This window comes from Vulpes vulpes, unplaced genomic scaffold (assembly GCF_048418805.1).
Source record: "Vulpes vulpes isolate BD-2025 unplaced genomic scaffold, VulVul3 Bu000000637, whole genome shotgun sequence".
Lineage (NCBI taxonomy): Eukaryota > Metazoa > Chordata > Mammalia > Carnivora > Canidae > Vulpes > Vulpes vulpes.
In genome coordinates, this window is record NW_027325739.1 from 189158 (window position 1) to 215869 (window position 26712).

Consider the following 26712-nt stretch of genomic DNA (forward strand, 5'->3'; position numbering starts at 1 on the left):
ACCAAGTAAGCTGTGCTGATATTTAATAGGATTGCCAAGAGCCTGCACGTGTGTAGTTTATAAAAATACATACATGGAGAACAGGGGCTCAATTTTTCTTTTTTCTTTTTTTTTTAAGATAGGGTTTTCAAGACCTAGAGGGTAAAGATGCTGACATGCTTATGGGAATCTTGCTATTAATAGAACTGATCCGTTGCCTATTTGTCAAGCGTAGTTGGTTGTTATGCTGTGTATTTTTTTTATTTTTGTTTTTTTACATCTGAGGCTTAAAATACTCTTAGACCTATTGTAAACTCCTTTTAGATTAAGCGAATGTAATAAATGCAATGTGTTTTGCAACAAAAATCATAAACACAATTTCTCACTCAAACAGCTATCATCAGAATAGCTATAATCTGCTGAGCTGGCCAGGAGCGGGGATGGCACACATGGCTGTAATTTTATGTTTTGGTGCCTGTGTCCTTTGTTTATCAGATGCCATCTTCCCTCCTCAACTGTGGTTCATTCCCCATCCCTGCTGCCTCCCCCTGCTCTCAGGCCCATTCTGGTTCCAGCCTGGCTCTGCTGCTTTCTCTGGGTCTCCCTCGCCCTCCTTTGTTGCAGCCAAGTCATCTTAGCAAGTGATTTGTAACAGGACCATTTGCAACTGCCAGGTACATGCAGGATTTGGAGACGAGGTCAGAATCTTGAAATATTTTACCTCCAGTGAGAGACGTGAGAACTGAGGCTTGGAAAAGGTCAAGGAGCTTCCCCGAAGTCTCCCAGAGCTTGGATTGGAAGCCATGCTTGTCTGCCTCCAAACACCTTTTTCTCATTCCATCCCTGTTGCACCTGCTCCCAGAGGCTCAGGGGAGCACCATCACCTCCAGCCTCTGAGCTGGCTTCAAGCCTTGAAAATGGTGCTGAATCCAGTCAAAGAAGTTGCAAGATGAGGCCCAAGAACTCCGGGATACCCTTCACCTAGACTCTCTAATGGTCAACATTTCGACACATTGCCTTTGTGTATATACATACTATATCATTTGAGAATAAGTTGCTAATATGCCTCCCACCCTGAAGAGCCCTCTGAAGGCAACTCTCTCTCTGCTTTGTATTTTATGAGAGCATTGAGGGCCACCCAGAACGACCGACTGCCTTCTTCTGTCCTCAACACCAGGGCGGTTCCCTCTTTCTTTTAGCATGGGACCATGACTCCAAGGAGGGACACCTCTGAGCTTTCTTGACTTTGCCCTCAACTAGACCCTAAAACTCATGCTCCTTCCCGGACACTGGCCCTCTCTAGCACCTGAAACCCAGAACCTGTTCTTGACAGGGCACTACAAGGCCAGATAGAGAGGGGTTTTTTGCATGTTTCTACCTATTTTGTGGCAAGGGGGAGAGGGGGAGATTCCGAATCCCTCAGCTTGTTATCCAGACCTGCAGCTAAACTGTGGTCTCCGCTAGTTCAAGTCTGTTTGCAAAGACAGTTATCAATGCTGCTAACCCTTTTCTCTGGCCACTGGCTCAGATAAAATTCCCTTAAAAAAAAAAATGATTACTTTTGTTTTTACTTCCTTTGGTGTAAACCAGCCCTGTGGCTAGAAAACGACATTTTGAAAGTGGAAAAAGAAGGAAAACACGTTCTGTCCGGTTTGGGTATGGGATGGAGGGGAAGGTGCAATTTCCTTCATCCGACAGGTCCATTAAAAGCAGGATTTGGAATTTATTATCAGTAAAACTTACTGATTTACCCATTATGGGGGAAATTAGCTTAAATATCTATTTGAGCCAAGCATAATTCCTAGCACTTTTTAGAACTTAATCAGGGAGGCCTTTCAGAAACGTAGATCCACATTTGAAGACAAGGTTTAAAAGATGCCGTAGGAAAACAGCCCAGATGTCAGGATGAATGGATGAAGATCAACGGGGTAGGTACTGGGATGGAATGTTAGTTACTTCGCTTTAAAAAGGAGATTTTGCTACATGCTACAACACCGAAGTACTTTGGAGACATGATGCCGATTTAAATAAGCAGGGCACAAAAGGACAACCATTTTATGGTTCCACTTATATGAGGTTTCTAGAATAGTCCATTCGTAGAGACACAGAGTAGAATGGTGGTTGCCAGGGCCTGCAGGGAGGTGGTGGTGGACTGGGGAGTTTCTGTTCCGCGGGTACAAAGTTTCAATGATAAGAAAGCTCCCGAGGTGGATAACAGTGTTGGTGGTACAACATTGTAAGTGTATTTAATGCCACTCAGCTGCATCATTAAAAATGGTAAAAATGGTAGATTTTAGGTTCGATCTAAAGCAAAATTTTCAATGCCCCACTGGGGTTATCTTTCTGCTTGTGAGCCGAACCCCCTACTCATTGGCATTTTATTTGACATCATTAGAATTAGATGCTGTGGAATCAGAAGAGAGCTTATGGTTGGCAGGTATGTATTATGTCTTCGCATTTTCAGTGGCTGCGAGCTCAGCCTCATTCCCCCTCCTGAACCTGGGAGTTGCATTTTGAGGAGTTCTTGGCTCCTGCTGGGAGGAAATGGTATGGCCACACCTGCTCACACTGCTCCCCATTCCCAGGGCAATGCTAAGGTGAAGGCAGTTGATGTCCAACAGGTCCTCCTGCAAATTCTTACGAGGATCTGGGCCGTGCAGCCTGAAGGATCGGCCTTGAGATGAGACACCCACATGTGGGGCTTCTCCTTGGAGCTTGGTGAGTCTTGGGGTAGAGCTGGCCACTGACTTGTCTGGTCGATGACCTTCCCCATACTCTTTTTGCCCTGTTCCTTTTCATGTCGTTCCTCAGTCCTTTAAGTTAAGGAAGTTCAAGTTGAAAGAAGTCAAGAGCTCCCCTGCCCCCACCCCCACCCCAAACCCCACAGATGGCGAGGGTCTTGTGGTGGTTATTGTATTCAAACCCTTAATGCTTCTTATCTGGTTCCGATTTCAGTGAGTGCTTTCCAGAACTCAGAAACACGGAAGTCTGCGTATTTACAACAGGAGCTGTACTGGGCTATTGGGAAAACCCCCCTTGGAAATGAGAAAGTTCCTCTTTTCTGTTGCAGGGATGGATCCTAATATATCGTGCTTGTCAAATCCAGACCTTATCTGATTCCCCAAAGACCGACTTCATAATGGCTGAGAAAGGTTTCCTCTCCCTGTGTGTCTTTGAGATCAAAAGAGGAAGTCCTGCTTCCTCCAACACTCGGTTGTATTTTTCTTACAGTGAGTGAGTAGGAAATACATTAAGTCGTCCTATGAAAGCCTCTGCTGCTGGCGACGTATGCATAGCAAGAAGAAATTTTGCAAAATAATCAGCTGAGAAGGGCCTTTCTTCCAGGGTTGAATGATCTGTACCTTTCCACACTTCCTGTCTGCCTCCCCCTTTTGAAAGATTTTATTTATTCATTCATGAGAGACAGAGAGAGAGAGAGAGAGAGGCAGAGACACAGGCAGAGGGAGTAGCAGGCTCCTCGCAGGGAGCCCGATGTGGGACTCGATCCTGGGACCCTGGGATCACGCCCTGAGCTGAAGGCAGGAGCTAAACCACTGAGCCACCCAGGTGCCCCCTTCCTGTTCCTTTTATAAGAGGTGAGGGCCAGGGATCAGATTCCACGTCTAGGCCCTTATTCTGTTGTTCCCACAGTAGTTTTAAAACAAAGTAAGTGATGAGTTACATTATTTATGTCACAAGAGAATCACTGCTCTTCATTCTTGCTGCAGTGAACTGAGTACCTGGTCTGTCCAGCCACTGTCCGGGATCTTGACACTTGCCTGGCCTACGTATTTGATAACAGATCCTAGAATTCTAGAGCTTCTGATGACCTCTTCATAATTTTTTAGAAGAGGACATGGAGGCCTAGAGAAACCTCAGTGACTTGCCCAAGATTTAGAATCCAGAGCTGCATTTCTCCACCATGACATTTTTTTTTTCCTTCACACCCTTCCCTGAACTGCTTAAGAGCAAAAACAGGCTGTTACACATTTTATCTAAAGCCTACAAATATTGCATATCGTAGCAGAAACCAAACAATTAATAATTTTGCTAGTCTCCTTCAACCTGAGCAAAGCTTTCATAGATGTTGTATCTTGAAAAGGCATTTACCGGAAGTTTGAACCTTGGCCCCTAGGTCCTCTTAGTGTAAGTGTCCTAAGAGGCAGGCAGAATGTTTAACATCTCCTTGATCTTGGGGGGGTCCTTTTCAAACATCAGAGTCAGCTCAAGGGGTGGGGGTGGGGGTCTTCTCTTGCCATCAGATGGCATGCTTGTGAATCAGGACCTAGTGACAGGGAGGGATCCAGGCTCTGGCTACAGTGAAGCTCCACGCTGTGCAGTGTTGTGGGGACCTTAGTGGCAGGTGCTTTAAGGCAGAGGACCGGGTGTGCAGACTTTGACCAGGGATCCCGGTAACGGCCGGAAAAGCAGTGAATGCAAATAGTGCAACGGGAAAGGTGTGCTCCACGCAGGTGATTGAGCAGGCCTGGGGTTCTCCAGGCACGCACCCTACCGGTTCCGTGGTTAAGGCAGAAAGGAGAGGAGCCGGCCCGGCCCCCGGGAGGAAACCGCTCTCAGTTGCAGAGGCAGGAAGGGTCCAAACCACCGGTGAATCCACCCCCCGGCTGAAAAGCCCACAGAAAAGCGAGTGGGTGAGAAGGTAGGATGGGTGATGCGGCCTGGCCCTGCCCCCCCCCCCCGGAGAAGAGCACCCACCCCTGGTGATGGGGGGACATCCCTTTCTTAGCACTGGGGAGCCTGGTGAACCACTGTTTCCTTGGACATCCGTGAGAATGCAGGACCCACGTGCGGTACCCCTGGCCCCTTTGGGCCACAGGTATTTTTCTGAAATGAGTAGGCCCAGAGCAAAAGGGACCTGAAATTAGTGTTTTCACCTTGGCTTTGGTGCCTTTAAACCCCAAGTGGGCTAATGCCCCTTATAGCCACATGCCTCAGCCCCCAAGGTCAGGCAAGAACAGCGCACCAGCTTGTGGCCGGGATACTTTCTGGCCTTCTCTGCTGGTCGGTCCTCTCTGCCTGCCTTCCAATCCTCTTTGCTCTTTGTGATCCTCCCCCCCGCCCCTGAGGATGCTCATCACCCCTCCCCCCCAGGAGCCCTTGGCTCCCCTGCTCTCCAGCTCCGAGAGTCCTCCCCCTGCTCCTCCCTCTGCCCCTGGCTGGCCCCGACGTTGCCCTCCCCCAGTAGCCCGAGCCAGCCAGAGCTCCTTCTCCCACCTGCCAGGACTGTGGCACCGTGGGAGATCCTGGTGCTATGGGCGTGGGGCAATGCCAGGAGTGAACGTGGGGTGAACGACTAGGGTTGTCAGGAGGCATGCAGGACGCGCCATGGCCTGTCCCTCCTCACGTCGGTCAGGGACCAGTCCTGTGCGTGGAGGGTGGTGGGCCTGGTTCTCTGTTCACTTCTGCTCCCCGTCTCTACCCAACTCCAGTCACCTTGCACCTGTCATTCCGTTTTGGGCCATCTCTTTGTACTCCCCATGCCCACCCTCGAAGATCTTATGAACATGGCTGGTTACTACCCCTCGCCCCCTGCATCGCCTACGGTGTGCTGCGGAGGACGTTGGTGGCCCTGACACCAGCCACCACCCCTGGCTTGATCTCCAGGACGTTTCAGTGCCTCCCACTGGTCCACATATGCATTTAAACGTGTTCTTCCTCTTCTCTTCTGTTGGCACCCCGTCTCCCCATCACCTAAGCCAAAAACAGGTGTTCTCTCTTCTTCCTCTCACTCCTTCGCTGCCCAGATCCAGCCCAGACCCTTACCCATCAGTCCTAACCCTCACTGCTCCCTGAGGGGTTCCCCCCAAGCGCACATCAGTAGCTCCCCATCAGGGTGGGCTCACCCCCTTAACTGTGACACAGGGGGCCCTGAGGTGATGGTGCCCCCCAGGACCCGTGGCCTCACACCCCGATGCTGCAGCGATTCTGAACGATCCTGTGATACTAAGCACACACTTACTAGGTCTGGGATAGTTGCTCTTGCGGTTCCCACACCTAATAGACCTCTCTCCTCCTCCACCCCTGGGCTTCACCAGGTCACACACATTCTTTAATTTGAGCTTTGGGAATCCTTTTCTGACCCTCCCGCCGCCCCAGTTTCCCCTGTTGGCTGTGCTGGCTCGCTTCTACGGTGATTATCTCTGAGTCCATCTCCCCCACTGGGCCCCAAGCCCCTGCTCTGTATTCCTGGTTCCCAGCCTCTCCCAGGACCACTGGTAGGAGCTCAGTTACCAGTTCATCAATGAAGACAGTTTGAGAAGTGCCTGCTTTGTTACTGATCCGTCTCTCTGCCAGTAATGACTAATGCTCCAGCTTTTATTTCCCTGTCCTTTGGTTCCCTTCTGTCAATTAGTTCATCATCATTAGGCCAACGCTGGAATACACTTAAGGAGCTGCCTTTTTTTTTTTTTTAACTGTGTTTCAGTGAAGTCTTTCTTATTTTGGGATTTTAAACTGACTTCCAAATGGCTGATCATTGTACAAGGCTTGAAAACTGTGAACTGTCTCCAATACTGAAACACGTTTTGTATGATTTTGTAGTACCGAGCCCTGGCCCGCAAATAGCAAAGTTATTTTGTTTTTAAGGACTAAGTACAAATTTGCACCGTGCCAAGGAATTGGTTTTTGAGTCCACGGACACAGGACTAGGACAGTGAAAGACTTAAGACAGTGAGGAGATCGTGTCAATTATTATAGTATTTACCTCCTGTCTGACCCGAGTAGATTTTCACAATGAGCTCTTTCTGGGTAAGTGCTTTAATCTCTGTATTACAAGGTTAGAGATACATCTGAACTCCCCCTTACCCAGAAAATCCTTTGGAAACAGCAGAGTTGTGAATCTGGAATTCTGTGATGCAGTAGGGGACTGTTTAATCTTGTCCATGGAGGTGCTGTTAAAAGTTAGGGATTGGGGTGTTGTGTTTGGGAGGATGTGGCTGGAAGGTAGTTAAGTTTCTCGGAAAGCTCATGTTTTTCCACCAGAATTTTTCTTTTACTTTCCATGTTATGATAGATAATATAAAAGCGTTTAAAAAATGATTTGTCCCTGCAAGAAATGGACCTCCCAGAAGACGGGGTGGGGTGAAAGCACCCGAGATCCCGAGAAGCACTCCTCTGTAGGATGGTGTTCCAAATTACCTTCCCCTGTCCTGCACCTCCCCAGTTAATATATGCAGTAACTCTGTCACCATGCATTTATTGTCCCCTTCCGTATTTCTGGTGCTCTGTGAGGCTTTGGGGACACAGACTTTGCTTTGGATTCTGAGAGCTTACCGTTTGAGGGTGAGGTAGGAGCAGGAAGCAGGGGTGCTTGTAGGGAGGAGCTTTTCCTGACTACCACACACCTCTGCACTCAGAGAGCTTTGCCTTTGCCTTTCCCCTCCTTGATTACACATAAACATGGACACATGCAAATGGACCAAGTCTTACTGGCCCAGCTCTCAGGGCCCCCATCCCTCTGGACATTTTCATGGTGCTCTAGGCCGAAGAGTAGCCGCTCCCTTTGAGTCCTGGAACGTGTTCATCCCCTTTCCATGTTTTTATTTCATTTGTATTGCATTTGTCTCTGAGCTCCTCCATCAGCATCTGGTTCACTACCGTTTTAATGATTATGCAACAGATGCATGGTGAAGCCAAAGATTTCAGTGCTTATGGTAGCATGAACTCACCACAGTAGAGTGGGGGCCATTCTGGGATCCTCCATCGCATGGCTTCCTTCACTCTGTAAGGGTGATCCAGAGTGGATTTACAGTGCCGCCCCCCCACCCCCTCTCTGGGCAAGAGCATTTTTTTTTTCTCCAGATTTGTTTGGTTTTCACTGAGCTCATACTCTCTCTCCTCCCACCCCAGCTTTATTCTATTTCCAGTATCATCTACTTGTTTTTAAAGCCTCATGGGTGTTGTGGGCAATTACTAGGATCCTTCCATCTTGGTTTTTATCCAGTTTATTCCTGTGGGGATCTAAAAGTATGTCAGAAACAGTAGGATATACAAATCATGAGCTTTTTTTTTTTTCCCCTTTTCCTGAATCACAAATTGTGGTTAAATAGTGCATCAGAAAGGATGAATTCCTACCATTTACTTCGACGTGGATGGAACTGGAGGGTATTATGCTGAGTGAAGTAAGTTGGTCGGAGAAGGACAAACATGATTTCACTCATACGTGGAATATAAGAAATAGTGAAAAGGACTATAAGGGAAAGTGAGCGGGGGGGGGGGGGGGGGATTAGAGAGGGAGACAGACCATGAGAGACTTTGAACTCTGGGAAACAAACAAAGGGTTGGGGAAGGGGAGGTGGGTGGAGGGATGCGGTAACTGAGTGACGGACACTGAGGAGGGCACTTGATGGGATGAGCACTGGGCATTATATATTGGCAAACTGAATTTAAATAGAATATTTAAATAAATAGTACATGAACTAAAGAGTAGTTGGACTACAATGGAGCTTGGAGCTTTGTCTTTGCTATAGGTCCTTTTCTACTTCCTCAAAACCAGAATAGGCCTCTCTACGTGGGTTTTCCTCCCTGCCGTTATTTTACCTGGTTCCTTATATTTGTGTCCAAAGGAGAAAAGGTTTTGAAATGACTTCCTTACTTTTAACTCCGGCTATAAATCCAGTCTTTGCAGCTTAGACATTTGTGAAGTGCATAGACCCCTTAGGGCGGAGGGATCTTTGGGACAACATTTGCAATAATGGGTGGTCCAGCCACCGCGGAGCTGACCAGGGAGCGCCTTGCACTCAAGCAGGTGGCTCTTACACTGGCCATCGAGAACATTCTATAGGACCAGTGCAGCCTGGACTCTCAATTAGTCTTTTAATCGACAGATGGCAAAGATGACAGGTGTATCTTGAATAGTTTATTTTCCCTTAAGAAAGATGGACAGCTGTGTTCATTTTGATGGAGAAGCAGAACCTTTTCTTTGAGTTTTGGTTGACTTTGAGTTTGGGATGAGGGGCGGGAGTTCTCACCACACACCACACCCAGAATGCAAGCCAGGTATGCAGTTTCTAACTTCAGTTTCCTTTAGTGTAGTGCTTATGAAATAGCACTTGGGATAAAGAGCCCCCCTGCCCTTGGTGGTCACCCCCCCCCAGGTTCTCATGTTTCAATCCCATTTAATTGGACACTCCTTTTAGTTGAGTCACCCTTTGAGGGTTTCTTTGTTACCAGAGAATCAACAGCTCTTTTTCAGCGTGCACACACACACACACACACACACACTCCTATTTCATCAATTTTCATAACATGCACTTAATCTGTATATATAATACGCCACAAGTCTAGCTTCTGTAGACAGTTTGAGAATAAGACCACGTGACTCTGATGGTGCAAGCAGGAGAGCAGAGGTGCCAGAGAGAAGAACCTCACAGTCTTGAGCACTCAAAGTCCCCGGTTTAAAACTTAGAGCTTATTCAGCCCAGAAAGTTGAAAGCACTTTTATGAATGCCTGCTTTGTGTCAGGTAGCGGAGAGATGGGAACCAAGATGGTATGCTTGCCCGCAAGCACAACTGTGTGGGACAAATACAAATAATGACAACAATTAATTTTTTTAGATGGTGTGATTTAAAACAAAGGCAGGGGGCTCACTGAGGCCAATACCAGAGGTCAGAGAAGTCAGCTAAGAAAGAGCCAGGAGAGCAGAGCAGCTTTGAGGCTCACCAGCCAGGGCTTTGAAGAATTGTTTTTTGTTTAATGTTAGGGTTTTTAAATTTATTTTAAATTTTTAAGATTTTTCTTAAAGATTTTATTTATTTATTCATGGGAGACACAGAGAGACAGAGACACAGGCAGAGGGAGAAGCTGGCTCCTCGCAGGGAACCCGATGTGGGACTCGATCTCAGACCCTGGGATCACGATCTGAGCCAAAGGCAGACGCTCAACCACTGAGTCACCCAGGTGCCCCTAGGGTTTTTTTTATTGTGGTAAAATACACACAGTACAAAAAGTACCATTTCTAAATGTCCAGTTCAGTGCCATTAGGTGTATTCACAATGTTGTGAATGGAAATTCTGTACCCGTTAGCCCCATTAATTTTCCATTCTTCCCTCCCCCTGTCTCTTGGTGTCTACATTCTACTTTCTGTTTCTACAGATTTGTGTACTCGAGGTGCCTCATGTAAGTAGAATCATATGACATTTGTCCTTTTGTTTCTGGCTAATTTCACGCTGCAGGATGTTTTTGAAGTTCGTGGATGTGGTAGTCTGTGTCAGAATTTCCTTCCTTTTCATGGCCAAATAATATTCCATTGCACGATCTTGCCACTTGTCCATCCATTGACCTGTGGATGGGTACTTGGGTTGTTTCCACCTTTTGGCTATCGTAGATAATGCTGCTGTGTACATGGGCGTGCAAATATCTGTTTGCATCCCTACTTTCTCGGTTCTCTTGGATATGGTTGGATTTTACATGAGCGAAAGGGGTTATAGAGGGTATGTTGGCATTTATCGTGATATTGTTAAACTCTTGCAACCTTATTGACTGTTCATAAATGCTCCTTTTCTCCCTCATTCTTGTTCTTTGAGAGCACGGACTGCCTTCTAGGTTCAGCCCTTAGCCAGGTACCTGGGATAAATATATCAATATTTGATTAGTTCCTGGAATTCTTAGTCCAGAACCATCATATGCTCTAGTAGTTGGCCCCCAGAATGGTAGGTTTTGCCATCTATCTTGTTTTCTTTTTTTTCTGGCTCATTAATTAACATGTGTTCAGGGAATAGAAAACAACTCTTAAATTAGCCTTAGCCAAACATGATTAGGGACGTACATTTTCTAATGCAGAGACTCCTAATGTAGATAAAACCCAATTCAACAAACATTTGTTGAGAACTTGCTATGTACCAGACACCTTTTTAAAATGTGTAATTTCAGGGCAATTTCTAAGCTCAGTTGGAATACCTTATTGGTATTGAATTTTAAATATAATAAGGGTAGGTACATACTTTTTAACATGAATCTCTAGTCTTTATTGTAAGAGCTTCATAACAACATTCAAGATAGTTTGGGAAAAAGAGAATAAATAATACCTAGGGTCCCATTCTAATATAAGCTCTATTTTCATTTTGTAGGATGAGTTTGAGGGTTGAACTTATAAGTAATTTACTTTGAAAATAAAACCCTTAATCTTTTGGTGCCAATTATCTTAAAATTTATTCTCTAAAGCTCTAGAGGTAAAGCAGAAACCAATGACCTCAAGTTCGGAGGACTCTTTTTTAGAAGCATCCATAGCAGTTTAATGGATGCATAGAACCCCACTCCCTTTTCTTAGTGGAACACCAGAAATGACATCTGTCCTCTTTTGGGGATAGGTCAGTGGACTGTTGACACCCGTTACAGGGGCTAGGTACTTAGGAAACTGTCCTTCCTCCGATCTTTTCTATGTTCAGGGATTGAAATGTATGTTTTTATGGCTTTGCCAGGGGGAAAATACAATTTAAGATCCTTGGAGTAGGTGGAGGAGGTAGGACTTAGATTTAGAACATGGTGAGCGTCAGAACAAACGGATGGGTGATGGGGCTGGACATGTTGGATGGAGTTAGTGAGGGCAGGTGATCGTGGTTAGGGACCAATGCCTATGGAAAACAGGGCTTTCCACATGGCAAGAAGGTGAATTGGTGGAGTAGATGTGTTCCGGGGTTGGGAATGGGGGCGGGAAGATGGGCCCACGAAGGGATGGAGTTGTTTATAGGCTCCTTAGCCCGCCAGCCTAAGACTCTGTCTTACTGGAGAGGGAGGTAAAAGTCCAGAGGAAGCAGCTAGAAACTAAGTCCCATGCAGGTGCTTTGTGAGCTATCCATGAGGTCAGTCTTAGCTGCTGCTGCTGCCTCTGACAGAGGTTTCTGAAGCTGGGACTGGGGTTGTTGAAGGACAGTGGTTTTCTTTTTTTTTTTTTTTTTTGGCCTGATGGATCTCAGGGCTATGAGGTTTGATGAGTTGGGAGTTTGATGAGCTGGAAGCACAGAGATCTCCTAGGAGAAGATGTCATCTGTCTGGGTGGTAGTAGGTGGCTAGTCGGGGGTGGGGCAGCAGGAGAGGAACGGCAGGCAAGGATGAGAGGCAGAGGCTCCAAAGGAGAGATGGCTGGGATTTGCTGCCAAGGAGGCAGAAGTCAGGCAGGAACCCATTTGGGAAATGATGGAACCGTTTACATTCATGGGAAGTGAGTGAGTCAGGACTGACTGGAGGGGTGATAAGAGGTTCTGTTTTTAGAATAATTGTGTCTAACATTTATTATGTATTTTCTACGTAATAGAAACAGTTCTGAGTGCTTTGTATGACAGCCTTATGAAATAGGTTCTGTTGCTGTCCCTCCTTTGCAAATGAGGAAACCGAGACAGAATTGATTAGTAACTCGCCTCAGGATCACACACTTAACTCCTTGGCAGAGCCAGGATGCAAATCTAGAGTCTTAACTCCAGAGCCAGGCTCTTACTGAGTATGCTCGACCATCTCAGTGTGAAAGCCAACATCTTCAAAGTGCCCTGTCCTGTCTTAAGCTCTTTGCATGGATTTGTCACATTTGATTCCCATAAGGACTCTAGGAGATGAGGGTATTTTTATCATTTTCCAGATCTGGAAACTTGGTCACAGAGAAGTAGAGTGGCCTGCCATTGAGGTCACGCAGCGAGGCTTAGCTTCCATTGGTTACGGTACTTCTCCAGAAGTTGGCGATGGTTATTCAGCTGGATTGCCATGCACCTATGGCCCTTAAGATCCCCTCCCGAGAAAGCTAAATTGATTGAAGTGTATTGCAGTATAAATTCTTTAAGGATTTTTGGATTAAATTTTCTTTCAACGTCACTGCTATTCCCTTGCAACAACTCCCTTTTTAAAAGGGGATAAATAATTGACATAATAGCGTCTCCATTTATTGCTGTGCCCATTTTCATTATTTAACACCGCATATGACTCTGAAAACAATCCCAAGCACTTCGTTTCCTATTCTGGCCCCCTGCATTTAGATGCTGAGCCCAGCAAGGGACAGATGATCTTGCCTATAGCCCTTCATGTGTTATTGGTGCTTAATAATGTTTGATGATTGTAATCGACCTTGTTGTTACCTTCTGCGAATCGAGGTTTGCTGAGTATCTTCAATCTGGGGTGTACTTGGCATGACCTCACGCAGCTGCAATTGAAGCCATGGTTGAAAGGTGCCCAGATGAAATATTGGGTAACAAATTGGAATTGAGACCAGTCATCATCTATATGCACCTGCAGGGGATGGTTTCACTGCTGCTCTAGAGCATCTTTGGTCTGTCCCTCTCCTCTTCTGTCCTCACATGTCAACAAGTCTCGTCTGGGACTGACTTTCTTTCTTTCTTTCTTTCTTTTTTTTAATTTTTATTTTTATTTTATTTATCCATGAGGGACACACAGAGAGAGGCAGAGACACAGGCAGAAGGAGAAGCAGGCTCCATGCAGGGAGCCCGATGTGGGACTCAATCCCGGGTCTCCAGGATCACGCCCTGGGCCAAAGGCAGACCTCGACCACTGAGCCACCCAGGCGCCCCTCTTCTGGAACTTTTCACCTCATTTGACTATAAATTTTTTTTATTATTATTTATTTATGATAGTCATACAGAGAGAGAGAGAGGCAGAGACACAGGCAGAGGGAGAAGCAGGCTCCATGCACCGGGAGCCTGACGTGGGATTCGATCCCGGGTCTCCAGGATCGCGCCCTGGGCCAAAGGCAGGCGCCAAACCGCTGCGCCACCCAGGGATCCCTCATTTGACTATAGATCTGTTTCTGTGCCTTCCGGTGCCATAGCTTCTCACAGAGGTCTACACGTAGAGCCTCTGACCTTGGGAGCACATGGAAATTCCCACTCACCTGAAATTGTACTCTTGCATTTCCTGCAGTCTCTTTCTCACCAAATAGATTTGGTTTGTTCCCTTGGTCACTTTTGTTCATCCTCTTGATCTCGCTCAGCATCTGCCCTAGTCCCTACCACCTCTTTGAAACCTTCTGATGTGTTGCCTTCCCCTCCCACCCTCTTCCTTTCTGGTGGTGGTTTTGTTGTTGTAGCTTGTTCATTTTTGTTTGACTTTTAAATCTCAAATCTATACCCTCTTAGCTGGAAGAGCTCTTCAAGATTGGTATTTTGTGTGTGCCTCTTTTTTCCACAAGCCCTCACCCTTGACTATCCTGCCTTTTTTTTTTTTTAAAGATTTATTTATTTGTTTATTCCTGAGAGACACAGAGAGAGAGGCAAGACATAGGCAGAGGGAGAAGCAGGCTCTCTGCGGGGGAGCCTGATGCGGGACTAGATCCCAGGATCCCAAGATCATGACCTGAACCAAAGGAGATGCTCAACCCCTGAGCCACCCAGGCATCCCCTGATCCTGTCTTTAACTTCACACGTTATTTGCTCTTCCTCCACCATGTGAAATGCAGGTCATAAGGTGAGAAGTCCCATCCACTGGCCCGGGAGCCCCTGAGAGCAGGGCTCTTGGCCTTCCTGGCCCCACACGTTTCTGATCATGTCTCCCCACCCCCAGTCATGCCAGACTTGGGGAGAGCTTCCTGGCGTGGCTTACCTGCTGCCTTTGCCTCCCACCTGCTCCTTTCTCCACCTGGATTGGAGGATTTTTACTCCAACATCAGAACTCAGGTCGCTTCTTGTCTCCGACCTTGTATGTGTGTGGAGGGGATAGATATGCCATTTTGCCTATGACCCTGCAGAAGTGATTGAAAGCTCCCTCCCCCTCCACCCCCCGGCGGGGAGTGCTGTTACCCTGTTGCTCTAGCCTACCTCACCCGGGGACCCTTTCTTCCCACTCACTCACCCAGGTCGAATGTGAGTCAGTCTTTGTAGTTTTAATTACACTAGAACCATTAATGTGTTTTTCCTCTGATGGTATAATAATGCTCCTTTAGTCTCAGATCCTTACTGTAGGTCTTATTCCTTCTGCCAACCTTTGAGGACTGGAGCTCTTCACTGAGTTCCTTGAATCCAGAAGATCTCGGTATCTTACTGTGCATGTCACTTTTCTGCTGGAAAATATCGAGTGTCTCTGTATGGTCTGTGTGGTCTCTATGGTATACATCTACGGCCCATGTCTGTCTTCTCTTTCACCTCTTCTGATATGGTCAAGGTCCAGCCCACCTCTTCCTTCTTCTTCAGCTTGAAGCCAGAACAGCTGTGTTTCACTTATTGTGACATGTGAGTAGTGTATTCTCTAAACTCTGGTGTGCGTGTAAGAACCAGGTGTTGCACTTATGTGGATGTTTCCCGAGCACCCAGCTCGAAGCTTTTGCAGACCGTGAATAAGGAACAGGTACATTTGCATTCATGCAACAGATGGATGAATGAATGAATGAATGAATGAATGAATGAATGGACTGCCGTGAATTTTCTAAGCTTCAAGTTTCATACTCCGAGTCTAAAGTTTGCATCTTTATATTAAGAAGCCTATCTAGGCATTAGTTTGATTAGGCTGCAGCCCAACATATGTCATGAGTTATGTCATGGTCTGATTTTTTTTTTTTTAAGATTTTATTTATTCATGAGAGATACAGAGAGAGAGAGAGAGAGAGAGAGAGAGAGGCAGAGACACAGGCAGAGGGAGAAGCAGGCTCCATGCAGGGGCCTGATGTGGGATTCAATCCTGGGTCTCCAGGATCACGTCCTGGGCTGAAGGTGTGAGCCACCCGGGCTGCCCTCATGGTGTGATCTTTAAAATGGGATTTTCATGTGCTGCCTTATTATTTGAGACTCTTAAATAGTTCTCCTTTTGGGGAACATAACCATATAAGGAGAATTTCACACAAATAACTGAATTCACAGCCAACCCATGTCATGGTCATGTACATTTTGCCAGAAGAGTAACAGGCCAGTAGGTTTTTTTGTTTGTTTGTAATAGTGTGGGGTTTTGTTTTTGTTGTTTCTAAGCAGGGCGTCAGCATGTCAGTACCATTTCGATGGCCCATATTCAGAGTGGAAACTTGACCCAGCTGTGTGTTTCACCCGGAGAAGGGCCATGCGTGGCATCCCGCGAGGATGGCTTGCATACCAAGTGTGACCCTCAGGATTAATGGAGAGTTGCAGAAAATAATTTTCTCGATGAACTTAAGAAACTTTAAAACAGAACTCTTTCTAACTATAAATAGTGGGGCAGCTTTGTCCTATTTTTATTGTAGAGCGCACAGAAGATGGAAATCAATATTGGAAGAGTTGCTTTATTTCGCCAAGGAAAAGATCATACTCAACACGATTCTTATTTTTCTTGGCAGGCTCTTCTCAACCATCTGTGAGTCCAGGGGAACCGTCTCTCCCATCCATCCATCCAGCAAAATCAGAGTTAATAGTCAGTGTCGGCGACGAGCTTAGGCTGTCCTGCACCGATCCAGGATTTGTCAAGTGGACTTTTGAGACCCTGGGCCAACTGAATGAGAACACACACAACGAATGGATCACAGAGAAGGCAGAGGCTGGCCACACGGGCAATTACACGTGCACCAACAGAGATGGCTTGAGCAGGTCCATTTATGTGTTTGTCAGAGGTAAATGTGTGGCTTTCTTTCATGCTATGCTTTAGAGAACTTAATATCCTGTTCTTAATTATGGATGACATAGAGATGGCTGAGCCATAGAGAAAATATGGCTAGGTCTAGAAAGCCTAAAACAAATTTTTCTTTGTTGGTCCCCCCCCCCCCGCCCCCCCACCATCTCTTGATACATCGTGGCTGTGGGTATGACTTCAGCTGAAGGTCTGTGAGCCTGTGCTGCTCTTCCTAATGAGATTACAATATGGTTAGCCCATTTGTCCTGGCACTCTGAGTAAACCCTGAGAATAAATTAGGCCCTTTGGGAAAGCTGCATTTTAATGCCTTGAGATCCTAGATACTCCCACTTAGTAAAAACACTTCAGGGAACGAAAGGCCTCGGAAGGCCCAAACAGACCAACACTTCAAAAAGAATTGACCCACTTTTAGGGAGCAAATTCCAGAAAAATAACCCAGTCAGCTAAATCACCCCATGTCCCTCTTAGGTTCTTTAATAGTTGTCAGTTGATTCGTTTAAAAAAAAAAAAAGAAAAGAAAAAGAAACAAAGAACCAAAACAAAATAGTGACCTTTTTAGAAACAGAAGAAAAATATGAATGTTGGATTTCCGTACCTCATTTCCTATGATAAACTCGGTGATTCGCCTCTGTTTGCTTAACATCCTTGTCAAGAGGAGGTTTGCTAATGTGTGGGAGGCAGGAGGCTCTTTCTGTTGCTGTAAAAACAAGTACTTTGGGCTTTAGGAGACGCATCCTCAGGTCATAGGAGGAAGAATAGAGTCCCGGTCCTGGCTCTGAGTTTCTGTCCAGTGAAAACGGGACTACGTAGGAGGCCTCATCCACAGTATTGTGGGGGAATAATGAATACATCTGTCCTAGATTGCAGGTCTGAGGGACCTCAAGAGTTTCGGTTTCTTACCAGAACACTGAGAGTTTCCTGCCCTGTCTTCCTGGTGTAATTGTTGTCGTTCAGGAGACCAGAATCGTGCAAATTCTAGCTTTCTCAAGGGTTCATAAAGTTGACTCCCCTCGTGTTCGCTGTAGAGAAGGTTGCCTCTCCTCAGTGTATCTGTTATTCTCCTACGTGGGTAAACTGAGACCTACCCGTTGATAAGGCACAGCTTAGCCTCTGGGTATGTTTCTGTAATTGTGGAGGTATCCTGTGTGCTGGTCATTGGCATTCGAGAAGATACTCTAATTTCCAGGTGGTAATGAAATCTCATTCTGCATATGCATACAGTGGGTAGATGACTGAATAAATGGGGGGAGACTGCTCAAGTAGCCAAGTCAGTCTCGCAGAGTTCATGGATTTTTTTTTTTTTTTTAGAAGGGAAGTCTTCCTCAATAAATCAGAGCTACACTAAACTACTACTGATTTGAGATGTTTTGGATACTTGAGTGGTTTATGTTACAGCAGTGAAGGAGATTGGGGCATTGTAGGAGCTGGCTTCCAGCAACTGAGAAAGAGGAGATGGAATGATAACCAGCGATGGTTTCGGACCTCAGTTCTATCCTCATGACGTGCTTTATTCATAGAACAAAGGAGTGAGGCTGGGACATGCGTAATTATTCATTCTAGAAGTTGTTTTTTTTTTTTTTCCTAAAATCAGATGGTAAATCTATTTCACCACTGTCAAATTGATTTTTTGTGGGACACCGAATTCCAAGTGGAATGGACAATGAATAAAGAAATTTTTTAAAATTTATTTTATTTTTACTTATTTTTGTATATTTTTTATTGGAGTTCGATTTGCCAACCTATAGTATAAAACCCAGTGCTCATCCCATCCAGTGCCCCCCTCAGTGCCCTTAAAAAAAAAAAACATTTTAAACATGATCTGTTGGCCCAACCATCTATCTGTATTATCTTTACACGGTAGGGGTGGCCGCATATTGTGTGTACAGAATGAGGTTTGTCGTTGCTTATAGGAGGTCCCAGTCTGCCCGAGGCTTTTCCAGTCCACACCTGGTGTCCTGGCATAATTATTAATAGCACTCCCCTTCACTCACAAGTGTCCTGGTTCGGATGATGAAGTATTTGCCATAGCATTCCCGAAACTCATAAGACCCCCCTTGGGAATATGGCTTCATTTGATTTCCAGAAGTTTATGTTTATACATATCTTTCAAGAAATAGGAAGAGGGGGGCCCATGATGACATTTGTACAGGGTGGCCGGCTGATGGTCTCCCAGGCTCTATGCAGAAGCTGAAAGGTCCTGGCCACTGGGAGTTCTGGAAAGGCCCCGCCCCACCACCAGAAGGGGAGAGAAAGAACACCTTTCCCTGACCCTAATGGGTATCATCACACAGCCTTAGTCTTAGCCCATGCTGCTTGAGTATTCCCTGTTGTAGAAGAATAGTAACTATTGTAGTAAAATACCCTCCGAGTTTTAGGGGCTCAAATCATGGTATCAGTTGGACAGGGATTTGAGTTCCGCTCAGCCATTTCTGGGCCATGTCACTTTTTTAGGAGAGTCACTTTTGAGACTTCAGTTTCTTCACCTCTAAAGGGGCGGGGGGTAAGCATAGTGCCCATCACATCAGGGGGGTAAGCATGTACCCATCATGTCGGGGTGCTTCGAGGATGAGATGAGCTAAAGTGTAATGGTCCGAGCTTAGTGTCCGACACAGGGGAAGTGTATAACAAATGTTAACTGTTACTCAATTCGTAGTATTTGGATAAATTCTACTTATGCTTGCAAAGAACGAACAAAATGCGGAGTCATCCGTGATCTTTTAAAAATGTTCTCGGTGCCTGTGGCCTGCCATTCAGACGACTGATTTTTGATATGCTTTAGATCCTGCAAAGCTTTTCCTCGTTGACCTTCCCTTGTATGGGAAAGAAGGCAATGATACGCTGGTCCGCTGTCCTCTGACAGACCCAGAAGTGACCAATTACTCCCTCAGGGGGTGCGAGGGGAAGCCTCTTCCCAAGGACTTGACTTTCGTCGCTGATCCCAAGGCTGGCATCACCATCAGAAACGTGAAGCGCGAGTATCATCGGCTCTGCTTGCACTGCTCTGCGGACCAGAAGGGGAGGACGGTGCTGTCCAAGAAATTCACCCTGAAAGTGAGGGCAGGTAGGGGCCCTTTCTCTCTTTCTCGTGGGGAGGCAGAGCATCTGTTGATGGAGGGGTGACTTGTCTCCTCTCCCTGGTCTGTCTTACTCTCAGCGGTCAGGTGGCTGGCTCTTCATCACTTTCCCCAGCTCCCAACTACTGTCAGTGGCCGGTGAATTCTTTGTTTCGTAGCCCCAAGCCCCACACCACCAGTGCACGGCCACCATTGGCAGGTGCATCTGCCAGAAACCGGTGTGTAGACTCTCCCGGGGACAGTGTGAAACCTCACAACATCAGGACCCCCAGAGTTTCATAACCGCATGAGGTGTGCTTCCAAGGGAACCTCACTGGGGAGCTTTGATTCCACTGTTGGGAAAGATTAGCATATACATTATTCACCTCTTGATTTACTGTTGATAGAGGAATTGAGTTTCTCCTCAGCGATTTGATTTTAATGCATTCCCAGACTTATTCCCAGTCTGAGGAGGAAAGCACCAACAGAGTATGGCCCTTGTTATCATCGTGGCATTATGTTGATTAAATTCGTAGCTGGAAGATGTCTAGATTTTTGTGTCTCCGAGCTCATCAAATTCAACAGCGGGTGACATTCTGCTACGGAGGGGTTTTTATGAAGGCTTTTGAAAAAGGGCGCTCATTGGGATTAAGGAAACTTTGACTATTTAAAATGGAGATTTTTCAGAAATGAGCAAGATATTATTACTACGGCACATGGGAAAGATGCCTGTTTGGTTGAAAGAATATAATTAGTCGTAGGTCACGTCCTCATGAAACCATCAGGGTTAAAGCCACTTTCCCTGTGCCAGGGCTTCTGCCTGTTTCAAAATAGCTTTGGCCAGGAGCATTATCATCTCAAAGCAGACATTCCTATTTTTTTCACTCAATATTAATGAATTTGCTTGAAGGATGCAAGATTTAATTGCTGATGTCTTCAGATAGGCAAGTGATACAGATTGATTAGTACTTGAGATTTTATTTAAAAGACGCCCAAATAAGTTGGGTGCATTTGAGGAAAAGCAGTAGGTGACAGTGGCATATGATCATGGAACAAATAATTTGAGGGCCACGTTTCTTCTTATTCTAGCCATCAGAGCTGTACCAGTTGTGTCAGTATCCAAAACAAGCTCTCTCCTGAAGGAAGGGGAAGCCTTCTCTGTGATGTGCTTTATAAAAGATGTGTCTAGTTTCGTGGACTCGATGTGGATAAAGGAAAACAGCCAGGTAAGTGGCTTGTTTCCTTTGTTTTTCTCAATACATTGTTCTCTCTGTGGGGGACATTTTAAGGTTTTCCCCTTAAAACAGTCTATTAATTATCCTGGGGATGGCTCAGCTGGTGTGTCTGTCTGAGGTGGGGCTGTCTGGGCGTGTGTCGAGATGCACATTTCCCCCTTTCGTAACACCATATGTGGATGTGTATATTCATTATTAGCGACAAATACGTGTCATTTTGTAAATTTATTTTGAGAAGACCGAAGAGAGAACTTCAGACTCCTGTTCTATACCGTGTGCTGTTTCTTTGACTTTTGTAGGGAAAATTTTAAGAACACTTCTTGTTAGCCACGTACGTTAACCTTGATTTTTAAGACTCTTAAAATTATCCAGGCCAGATGATTTAAAATATTGGGAAAAGTTGTCAATTTTTTTCCCCCTTCCATATTTAAAAACAGTCAGTGATCTCAGATACTAACCGGAGCGCTCCCTCCTTTCCCACAAAGTGGCCTATCCATTTGAGAGCTGTGTTTCCTTTTTTATTGATCTGACTTCTCCCCTCTGAGGCTGGTTACCTGAGATCAAGTTGCTAATGGTTTTCTATTTGTTTTAGTCACTATTAATAAAATGGTTATCTTTAATTTGAAACATTTGGACATGTTTAAGTTCTCATTCATTTAACAAATGCATATTGAATGTCTCCTATATGTCAGATACTGTGAAAGGCATATCTTAAGTAAAATTTGGCCAGTTATATGAAGTTTTTTTCCCCCCCTATCTCTCTAAATAATCATTAATAGCAAGGTCTTTCAAATTCTAATTTCCCAAATATTTTGCTTTAAAATTCCCATCGACCGAATTTTCAGTAATTTTTATTTGCATAATCTTGGCCATCTAAGGTAATTTGCTATCACAGTGGTTTTTCTTCAGAACACACATATGCATTACATGGGAGAAAAGAAATGATATATTTTCCTCCTCCTCTTACTCCTCTTCTCCTTCCTTCTCATGCTCTGTATTCAACATGGGCAATTTCATGCCTCTTTAAAGAATTCTTTGCTCCATAAGTAACCATGGTGATTAGCATAATGCAAAGTACTATGATGGTATTCACATAGACTTGTGATGGATGATACCTTGCTAATGAAGCCTGCCATTGACTAGAGAATGGATTGTACTAGAGTCTTGTTCTTTCAGACCAGTGGCTCAAAGAAACAAGTTTTAGTTTCTATATCATATAATTTAATAAAAACAATAGCTTATGTATGGATTTTTGACTAACCCTACGGAATGCAATCCTATATTAATTGGCTTTCCATAATCCTTGATTTCAGATGAGAGAACGGTTTAGACCATGTGTGTATTTGAGCTTCTGTATAACTTGAAAATTAGCCTTTTTTCATGAGAAATTCAATTGCCCCAGGCAGTTTTGTTCTGAACCACTTTTCCCAGGAGTCCTGCATGCCATTCCCAATTAATCCACTGGCGCTGCTAGATAAGCCTTCAGTGTTGGGAGCTCTTTGGGGAAATCCCAGTGTGCACCTCAAGGGTTAAGGAAAACCAAATCACATGCAAACAATATGTAATGTGTGACTTGCAGATGGGGCTCGTGGCTCCATGCCAAGGTTCATCCATGAATCTTTTGTTGATATCCTTTGGCTTCATTCGGAATACTTAGCACTGTGAGCGCTATCAAATTATCTTAAAAATTCCTGGTATTTGATTCTGACCGTTTAGAATAAGTTTAAAACTCACAGAGAAATTTAGGATAAAATGACTATTCTAGAGTTTTTGCAGTTGTTTGTTTTAAACCCTAAGAGAGTCTTGGAGTTTATTCAACACTTGTGAATCTTGGTTAGCTTTCCTAGTGCCTCTAAACCCTTGTATTTTTACTTTTAATTATGTTATTTGACATCATCCTGAATTAAGGTCTTTGGGTTTAGGTGTTGATATTGTGTCACATAGGACCAAGCTATTCCTTCCTGCGCTGACATGTGTTCATTGTTCCTGTTTAGCTCCTTGTTATAGACCCTTGGGCTACATATATCTATAGGACAAATCTAGAATGTGGTATGTTAGCTGTCTGTTGTCACTCTGTCTTTGCAGAGAAGTCTGTAACCTGGTGGACTGGGAGAGGACAAAACAGTGTCCCCTCACCTTGCTACTGCATCTTCTTGATTGCTCTTCTGCAGTGAAATGGCAGATTTCTGCCAATTATTAGAAGAATCTCTTGGAAGAGAGTGTCTTCATATCTGCATTGTGCTTCAAAATGAAAAGGCCTTTAAAGACCTCTGCTTTCTTATTTCCTTTTATTTATTTGAGAGAGAGAGAGAACAAGCAAGGGAGGGAGAAACAGAGAAAGAGAGAGACAGAGGGAAGAGCAGACTCCTGCTGAGCAGGGAGCCCAACGCAGGGCTCCATCTCAAGACCCCGAGTTCATGACTTGAGCCAAAGGCAGATGCTTAACCTACTGAGCCACCCAGGCACCCCCCCCTCTCATTTCCTTATAGAAACAAAAGCTGAGACTAGTAGTATCCTTCACTTGCTCAAGATCTCACAGTTAGTTAAGAAAGCAGGTTTCTCTTCTTTTTATTTCAAAACATTCCGCTTTGGCAGTCTGCTCTTATGTATGCTCATTTTAATGTAAAAAAAATTTCCAAAAATATAATAACATGAGGAAAAGAGAAACAGATATAATTCCACCATTGCATGTTGTAGTACTATGCAATGGGAAATAAAATGTGAGCCTCCTATGTAATTTAACATTTTCTAGTAGGCACATGACAGATCAGAGTAAAATCGATACATTTTATTTAACCTAGTATAGCCAGAATATTATCTTATCAATGTAATTAACATAAAAAATATCAATGGGTTATTTTGCACTACTATTTTTCATAACAAGGCTTCAAAATCTGGGGCATACTTTATATTTATAACACAAGTTGGACCTCAAGCATTCCAAGAGCTCAGTATTCTTTGTGTGTCTGGTCTTTATAAATACTATATTGCCCACTTTTTTTTTTCATATTTCTTTTCCCTCTGCTCCCATGCATATGTATCACCACATGTTTGCAGTTTTAAGGTACACTCGGTTTATGCTTATTAAGTAATATGAACCTTTTTCTTATTTTCACATTTATAATTTTGATACTTGGTATACATTTAGGTCATCTCTGAGATTTCACTGTAGTAAATATTTTGCAGCTTTTTTAAAAAATTGAGTTATTTCCTTGAGATAAGTTTGCTGGAATTGATCAGGGGTATGAACAAACAGCCAAATTGCTTTCCACAGGGATTGTTCTGATTTACAGTAGTGTCAGAATGGTCTCATGCTAATAGGTTGACCATAGCCTGGCCAGCGCATTACCCTTGGTCTCCTTTTATGTCAACATCAGCTCCTGTTTCCTTTTTTTTTTTTTCCAGTTGTTATTTTTTTCTGTAGGAATGTGTTCATTTTACTGAAAATTTGGAAGATGCAGAAAGTTCTATAGTACTCCCTCTAATATTTTCAGAGTGACTATAGTTTATGTTATGTTTTATTCCCGTGATGTTTTCCATACAAGAAATCTCTCTGTGTCTTGTCTGCAGACAAATAATATGAGTAGAATGGTGATATCACAAGAGTAAATTTGCAACTTTTTCTCTTCCACTCATGCTTAAATAATTTGGGGTTTGGTCTTAGACGTCTCACATACTTTGGAACTCTTTTTAATAGTTGCCAAAATTCTACTGGATAAGAACTGTAGGATGAGTTTCCAAGTTAGTTTTAGACATTGTGGTTCAATTTTTATTCGTGAAAATAATATAAATGTTAATAAAATAGAATATTATTATTAGTGATGTGTTTTCTTTCAATCACTGGGATATAGAGATAATGATATGACCTAACTATGAACAATTGGTGTCGCTTTTTTCCCCTACTCTGGAAATCTCACTATTTATTTTCTAAGATCTGCTTAATGAGAGCAGAATGTAGTGAATGTACTGGATGTTTTTGATTAACTGGAAGATTTGAGTTCTTGATACGACCTAACTATGCTGACTAAATGTAAAGTATCAGTATTCAGTAATATTTCTTATATAGTAACTTCTAAAATTTGGCACTGTTAAAATATTTAGTGCTGCAGAGAATTTGGAATTATGTATGCCATGGTTATTATGAAATGAATTTTCATGTTTTTTCCAATCATTAATAATGACTATCTTTCAATATAATCCTGTAATATGAAGTGTTCCAATGACAGACTTGTCATGATGCTTTATTATTCTTACTTAAGTAGTGTATAATGAATGTTAATATGGAGAAGTTAATTGCTGCTATTTTTAATTTATCTAGGAAAGATCCTGAATATAAATTTTATGGTAATCTTTGATTTTTTTTTTCTCTCTTTCCAAAACCAGCAGACTAATGCACAGACACAGAGTAATAGCTGGCATCACGGTGACTTCAATTTTGAACGTCAGGAAAAGTTGATTATCAGCTCAGCAAGAGTTAATGATTCTGGAGTGTTCATGTGTTACGCCAATAATACTTTTGGATCAGCAAATGTCACAACAACCTTGGAAGTAGTAGGTAAATATCTCTATCAGAATGTATAAATTACTGGCAGTAGTGAAAGAAGAAATTGCTAGATAGCTTCCCTTTTATGTTAATAGAATGTTGAAGAGATTACTAGAAATTTAATTGTCACCACATGAATGAATGAATGAATGAATGAATGAATGAAAATGATCACTGTCGCCTTTTCCAACCAGAGCACAAAAGCAAATTCCACCAGTTTAATAAAGAGGAAGTAGAAACTTGTAACTGAAGTTGTTTAAATGGGTCATTTTCTCCCATCCCTCCCTCCCCTCCCTACTAAACAAATAAGATGTTAAGTAGAACTTTTTCAAAAATTCTAGTCTTTACTGAATGACTTGAGTTTAGAAATGGGTGTGGACTTTCTCAGTGGAGGAGTGCAGATGCTGAGAACCTGAAGTAGTTCTCTGAACCTTTTAGGGGGGCACCTGAGCCTTTGGTTTATCTTTTTACCACTCATGGGTCTAGTTCATTTGTCACAGGAAGGGCTGAGTTGGGTTGCTTCTTCCTAGGACACTGCTCACTTTACCCCATCCTCCAGCCTTGTAGGCCATAGTGTGAACCTTCAGGAAGGAGGTCCCCTGGGGCCTGAATCATTGGTTCTGCGCAGCATAAACTGGGTCATGGTACCCTATAATCCTAACCCCATCATAGCTGGTATGCACAAGTGGTTTAGTTTCCTTCCCTACTCTGGAAATCTCACTAAATATTTATTTTCCAAGATTTACTTAATGGGAGCAGAAGATAGTGAATGTCCTGGATGTTTTTTTGATTTACTGGAAATAATAGTAATTTTTAAATCGCTTTATTTACACATTTCTTTGTTTTGTTTTGTATTGTTTGAATTTAATCTCTTGTGCTTTTTTTTTTTTTTAATGCAAGTACAGTCTCTGTGCTTGACTTTGATTAAGTACTGGTAGGGTGGCAGATTTCTTCATCATGAGCAATAATAAAATGATGTGATATTTGTTTTCATTTCTCCTCTTTCCCCCATGTTTCCTCAATAATTTATGAAGCAGTGTTAGAGGTCTGTGATTTATCCCACAATAATCTCATATAATTTTGGCATTTCTGCCCATGTTGTAATGGAAAGCATCTCACCAGACTAAACGTGGGAAACACGCTTTACTTGCAATGATAGAACCAGCATGCAGAAAGAGTATTACTTTTTCCCTAAACGTGATTGTGAACCATTTATTAATTTGAATGGAAAGCTATGCTTTTAAAATATTAAACTCCATAAGTGCTAATTTGCTAAGTTGATTAGGGAGCATGTTGATATATCAGCTTCAGCTCCAGAAAGCAATTAGTAAGGATGTTTTGAACATATTATTGTATGTA

The 26712-nt window shown here is 43.8% G+C and overlaps 1 protein-coding gene across 7 annotated transcripts in view; it reads left to right on the top strand.

The window, feature by feature from the left end:
* The window catches only part of LOC140596726 (mast/stem cell growth factor receptor Kit-like), a 73992-nt gene that overhangs the window by 11093 nt on the left and 36187 nt on the right, over nt 1–26712 (top strand). For 4 of the 7 annotated variants that reach the window (XM_072745206.1, XM_072745203.1, XM_072745207.1 and 1 more), the window contains exons 3-6: nt 16233–16502; nt 19302–19583; nt 20665–20801; nt 25194–25365. In XM_072745206.1, the coding sequence (XP_072601307.1) occupies nt 16233–16502; nt 19302–19583; nt 20665–20801; nt 25194–25365 (861 nt within the window). The remainder of the gene's footprint in view (nt 1–16232; nt 16503–19301; nt 19584–20664; nt 20802–25193; nt 25366–26712) is intronic. The other 3 variants (XM_072745209.1, XM_072745208.1, XM_072745205.1) reach the window with 1 other exon arrangement.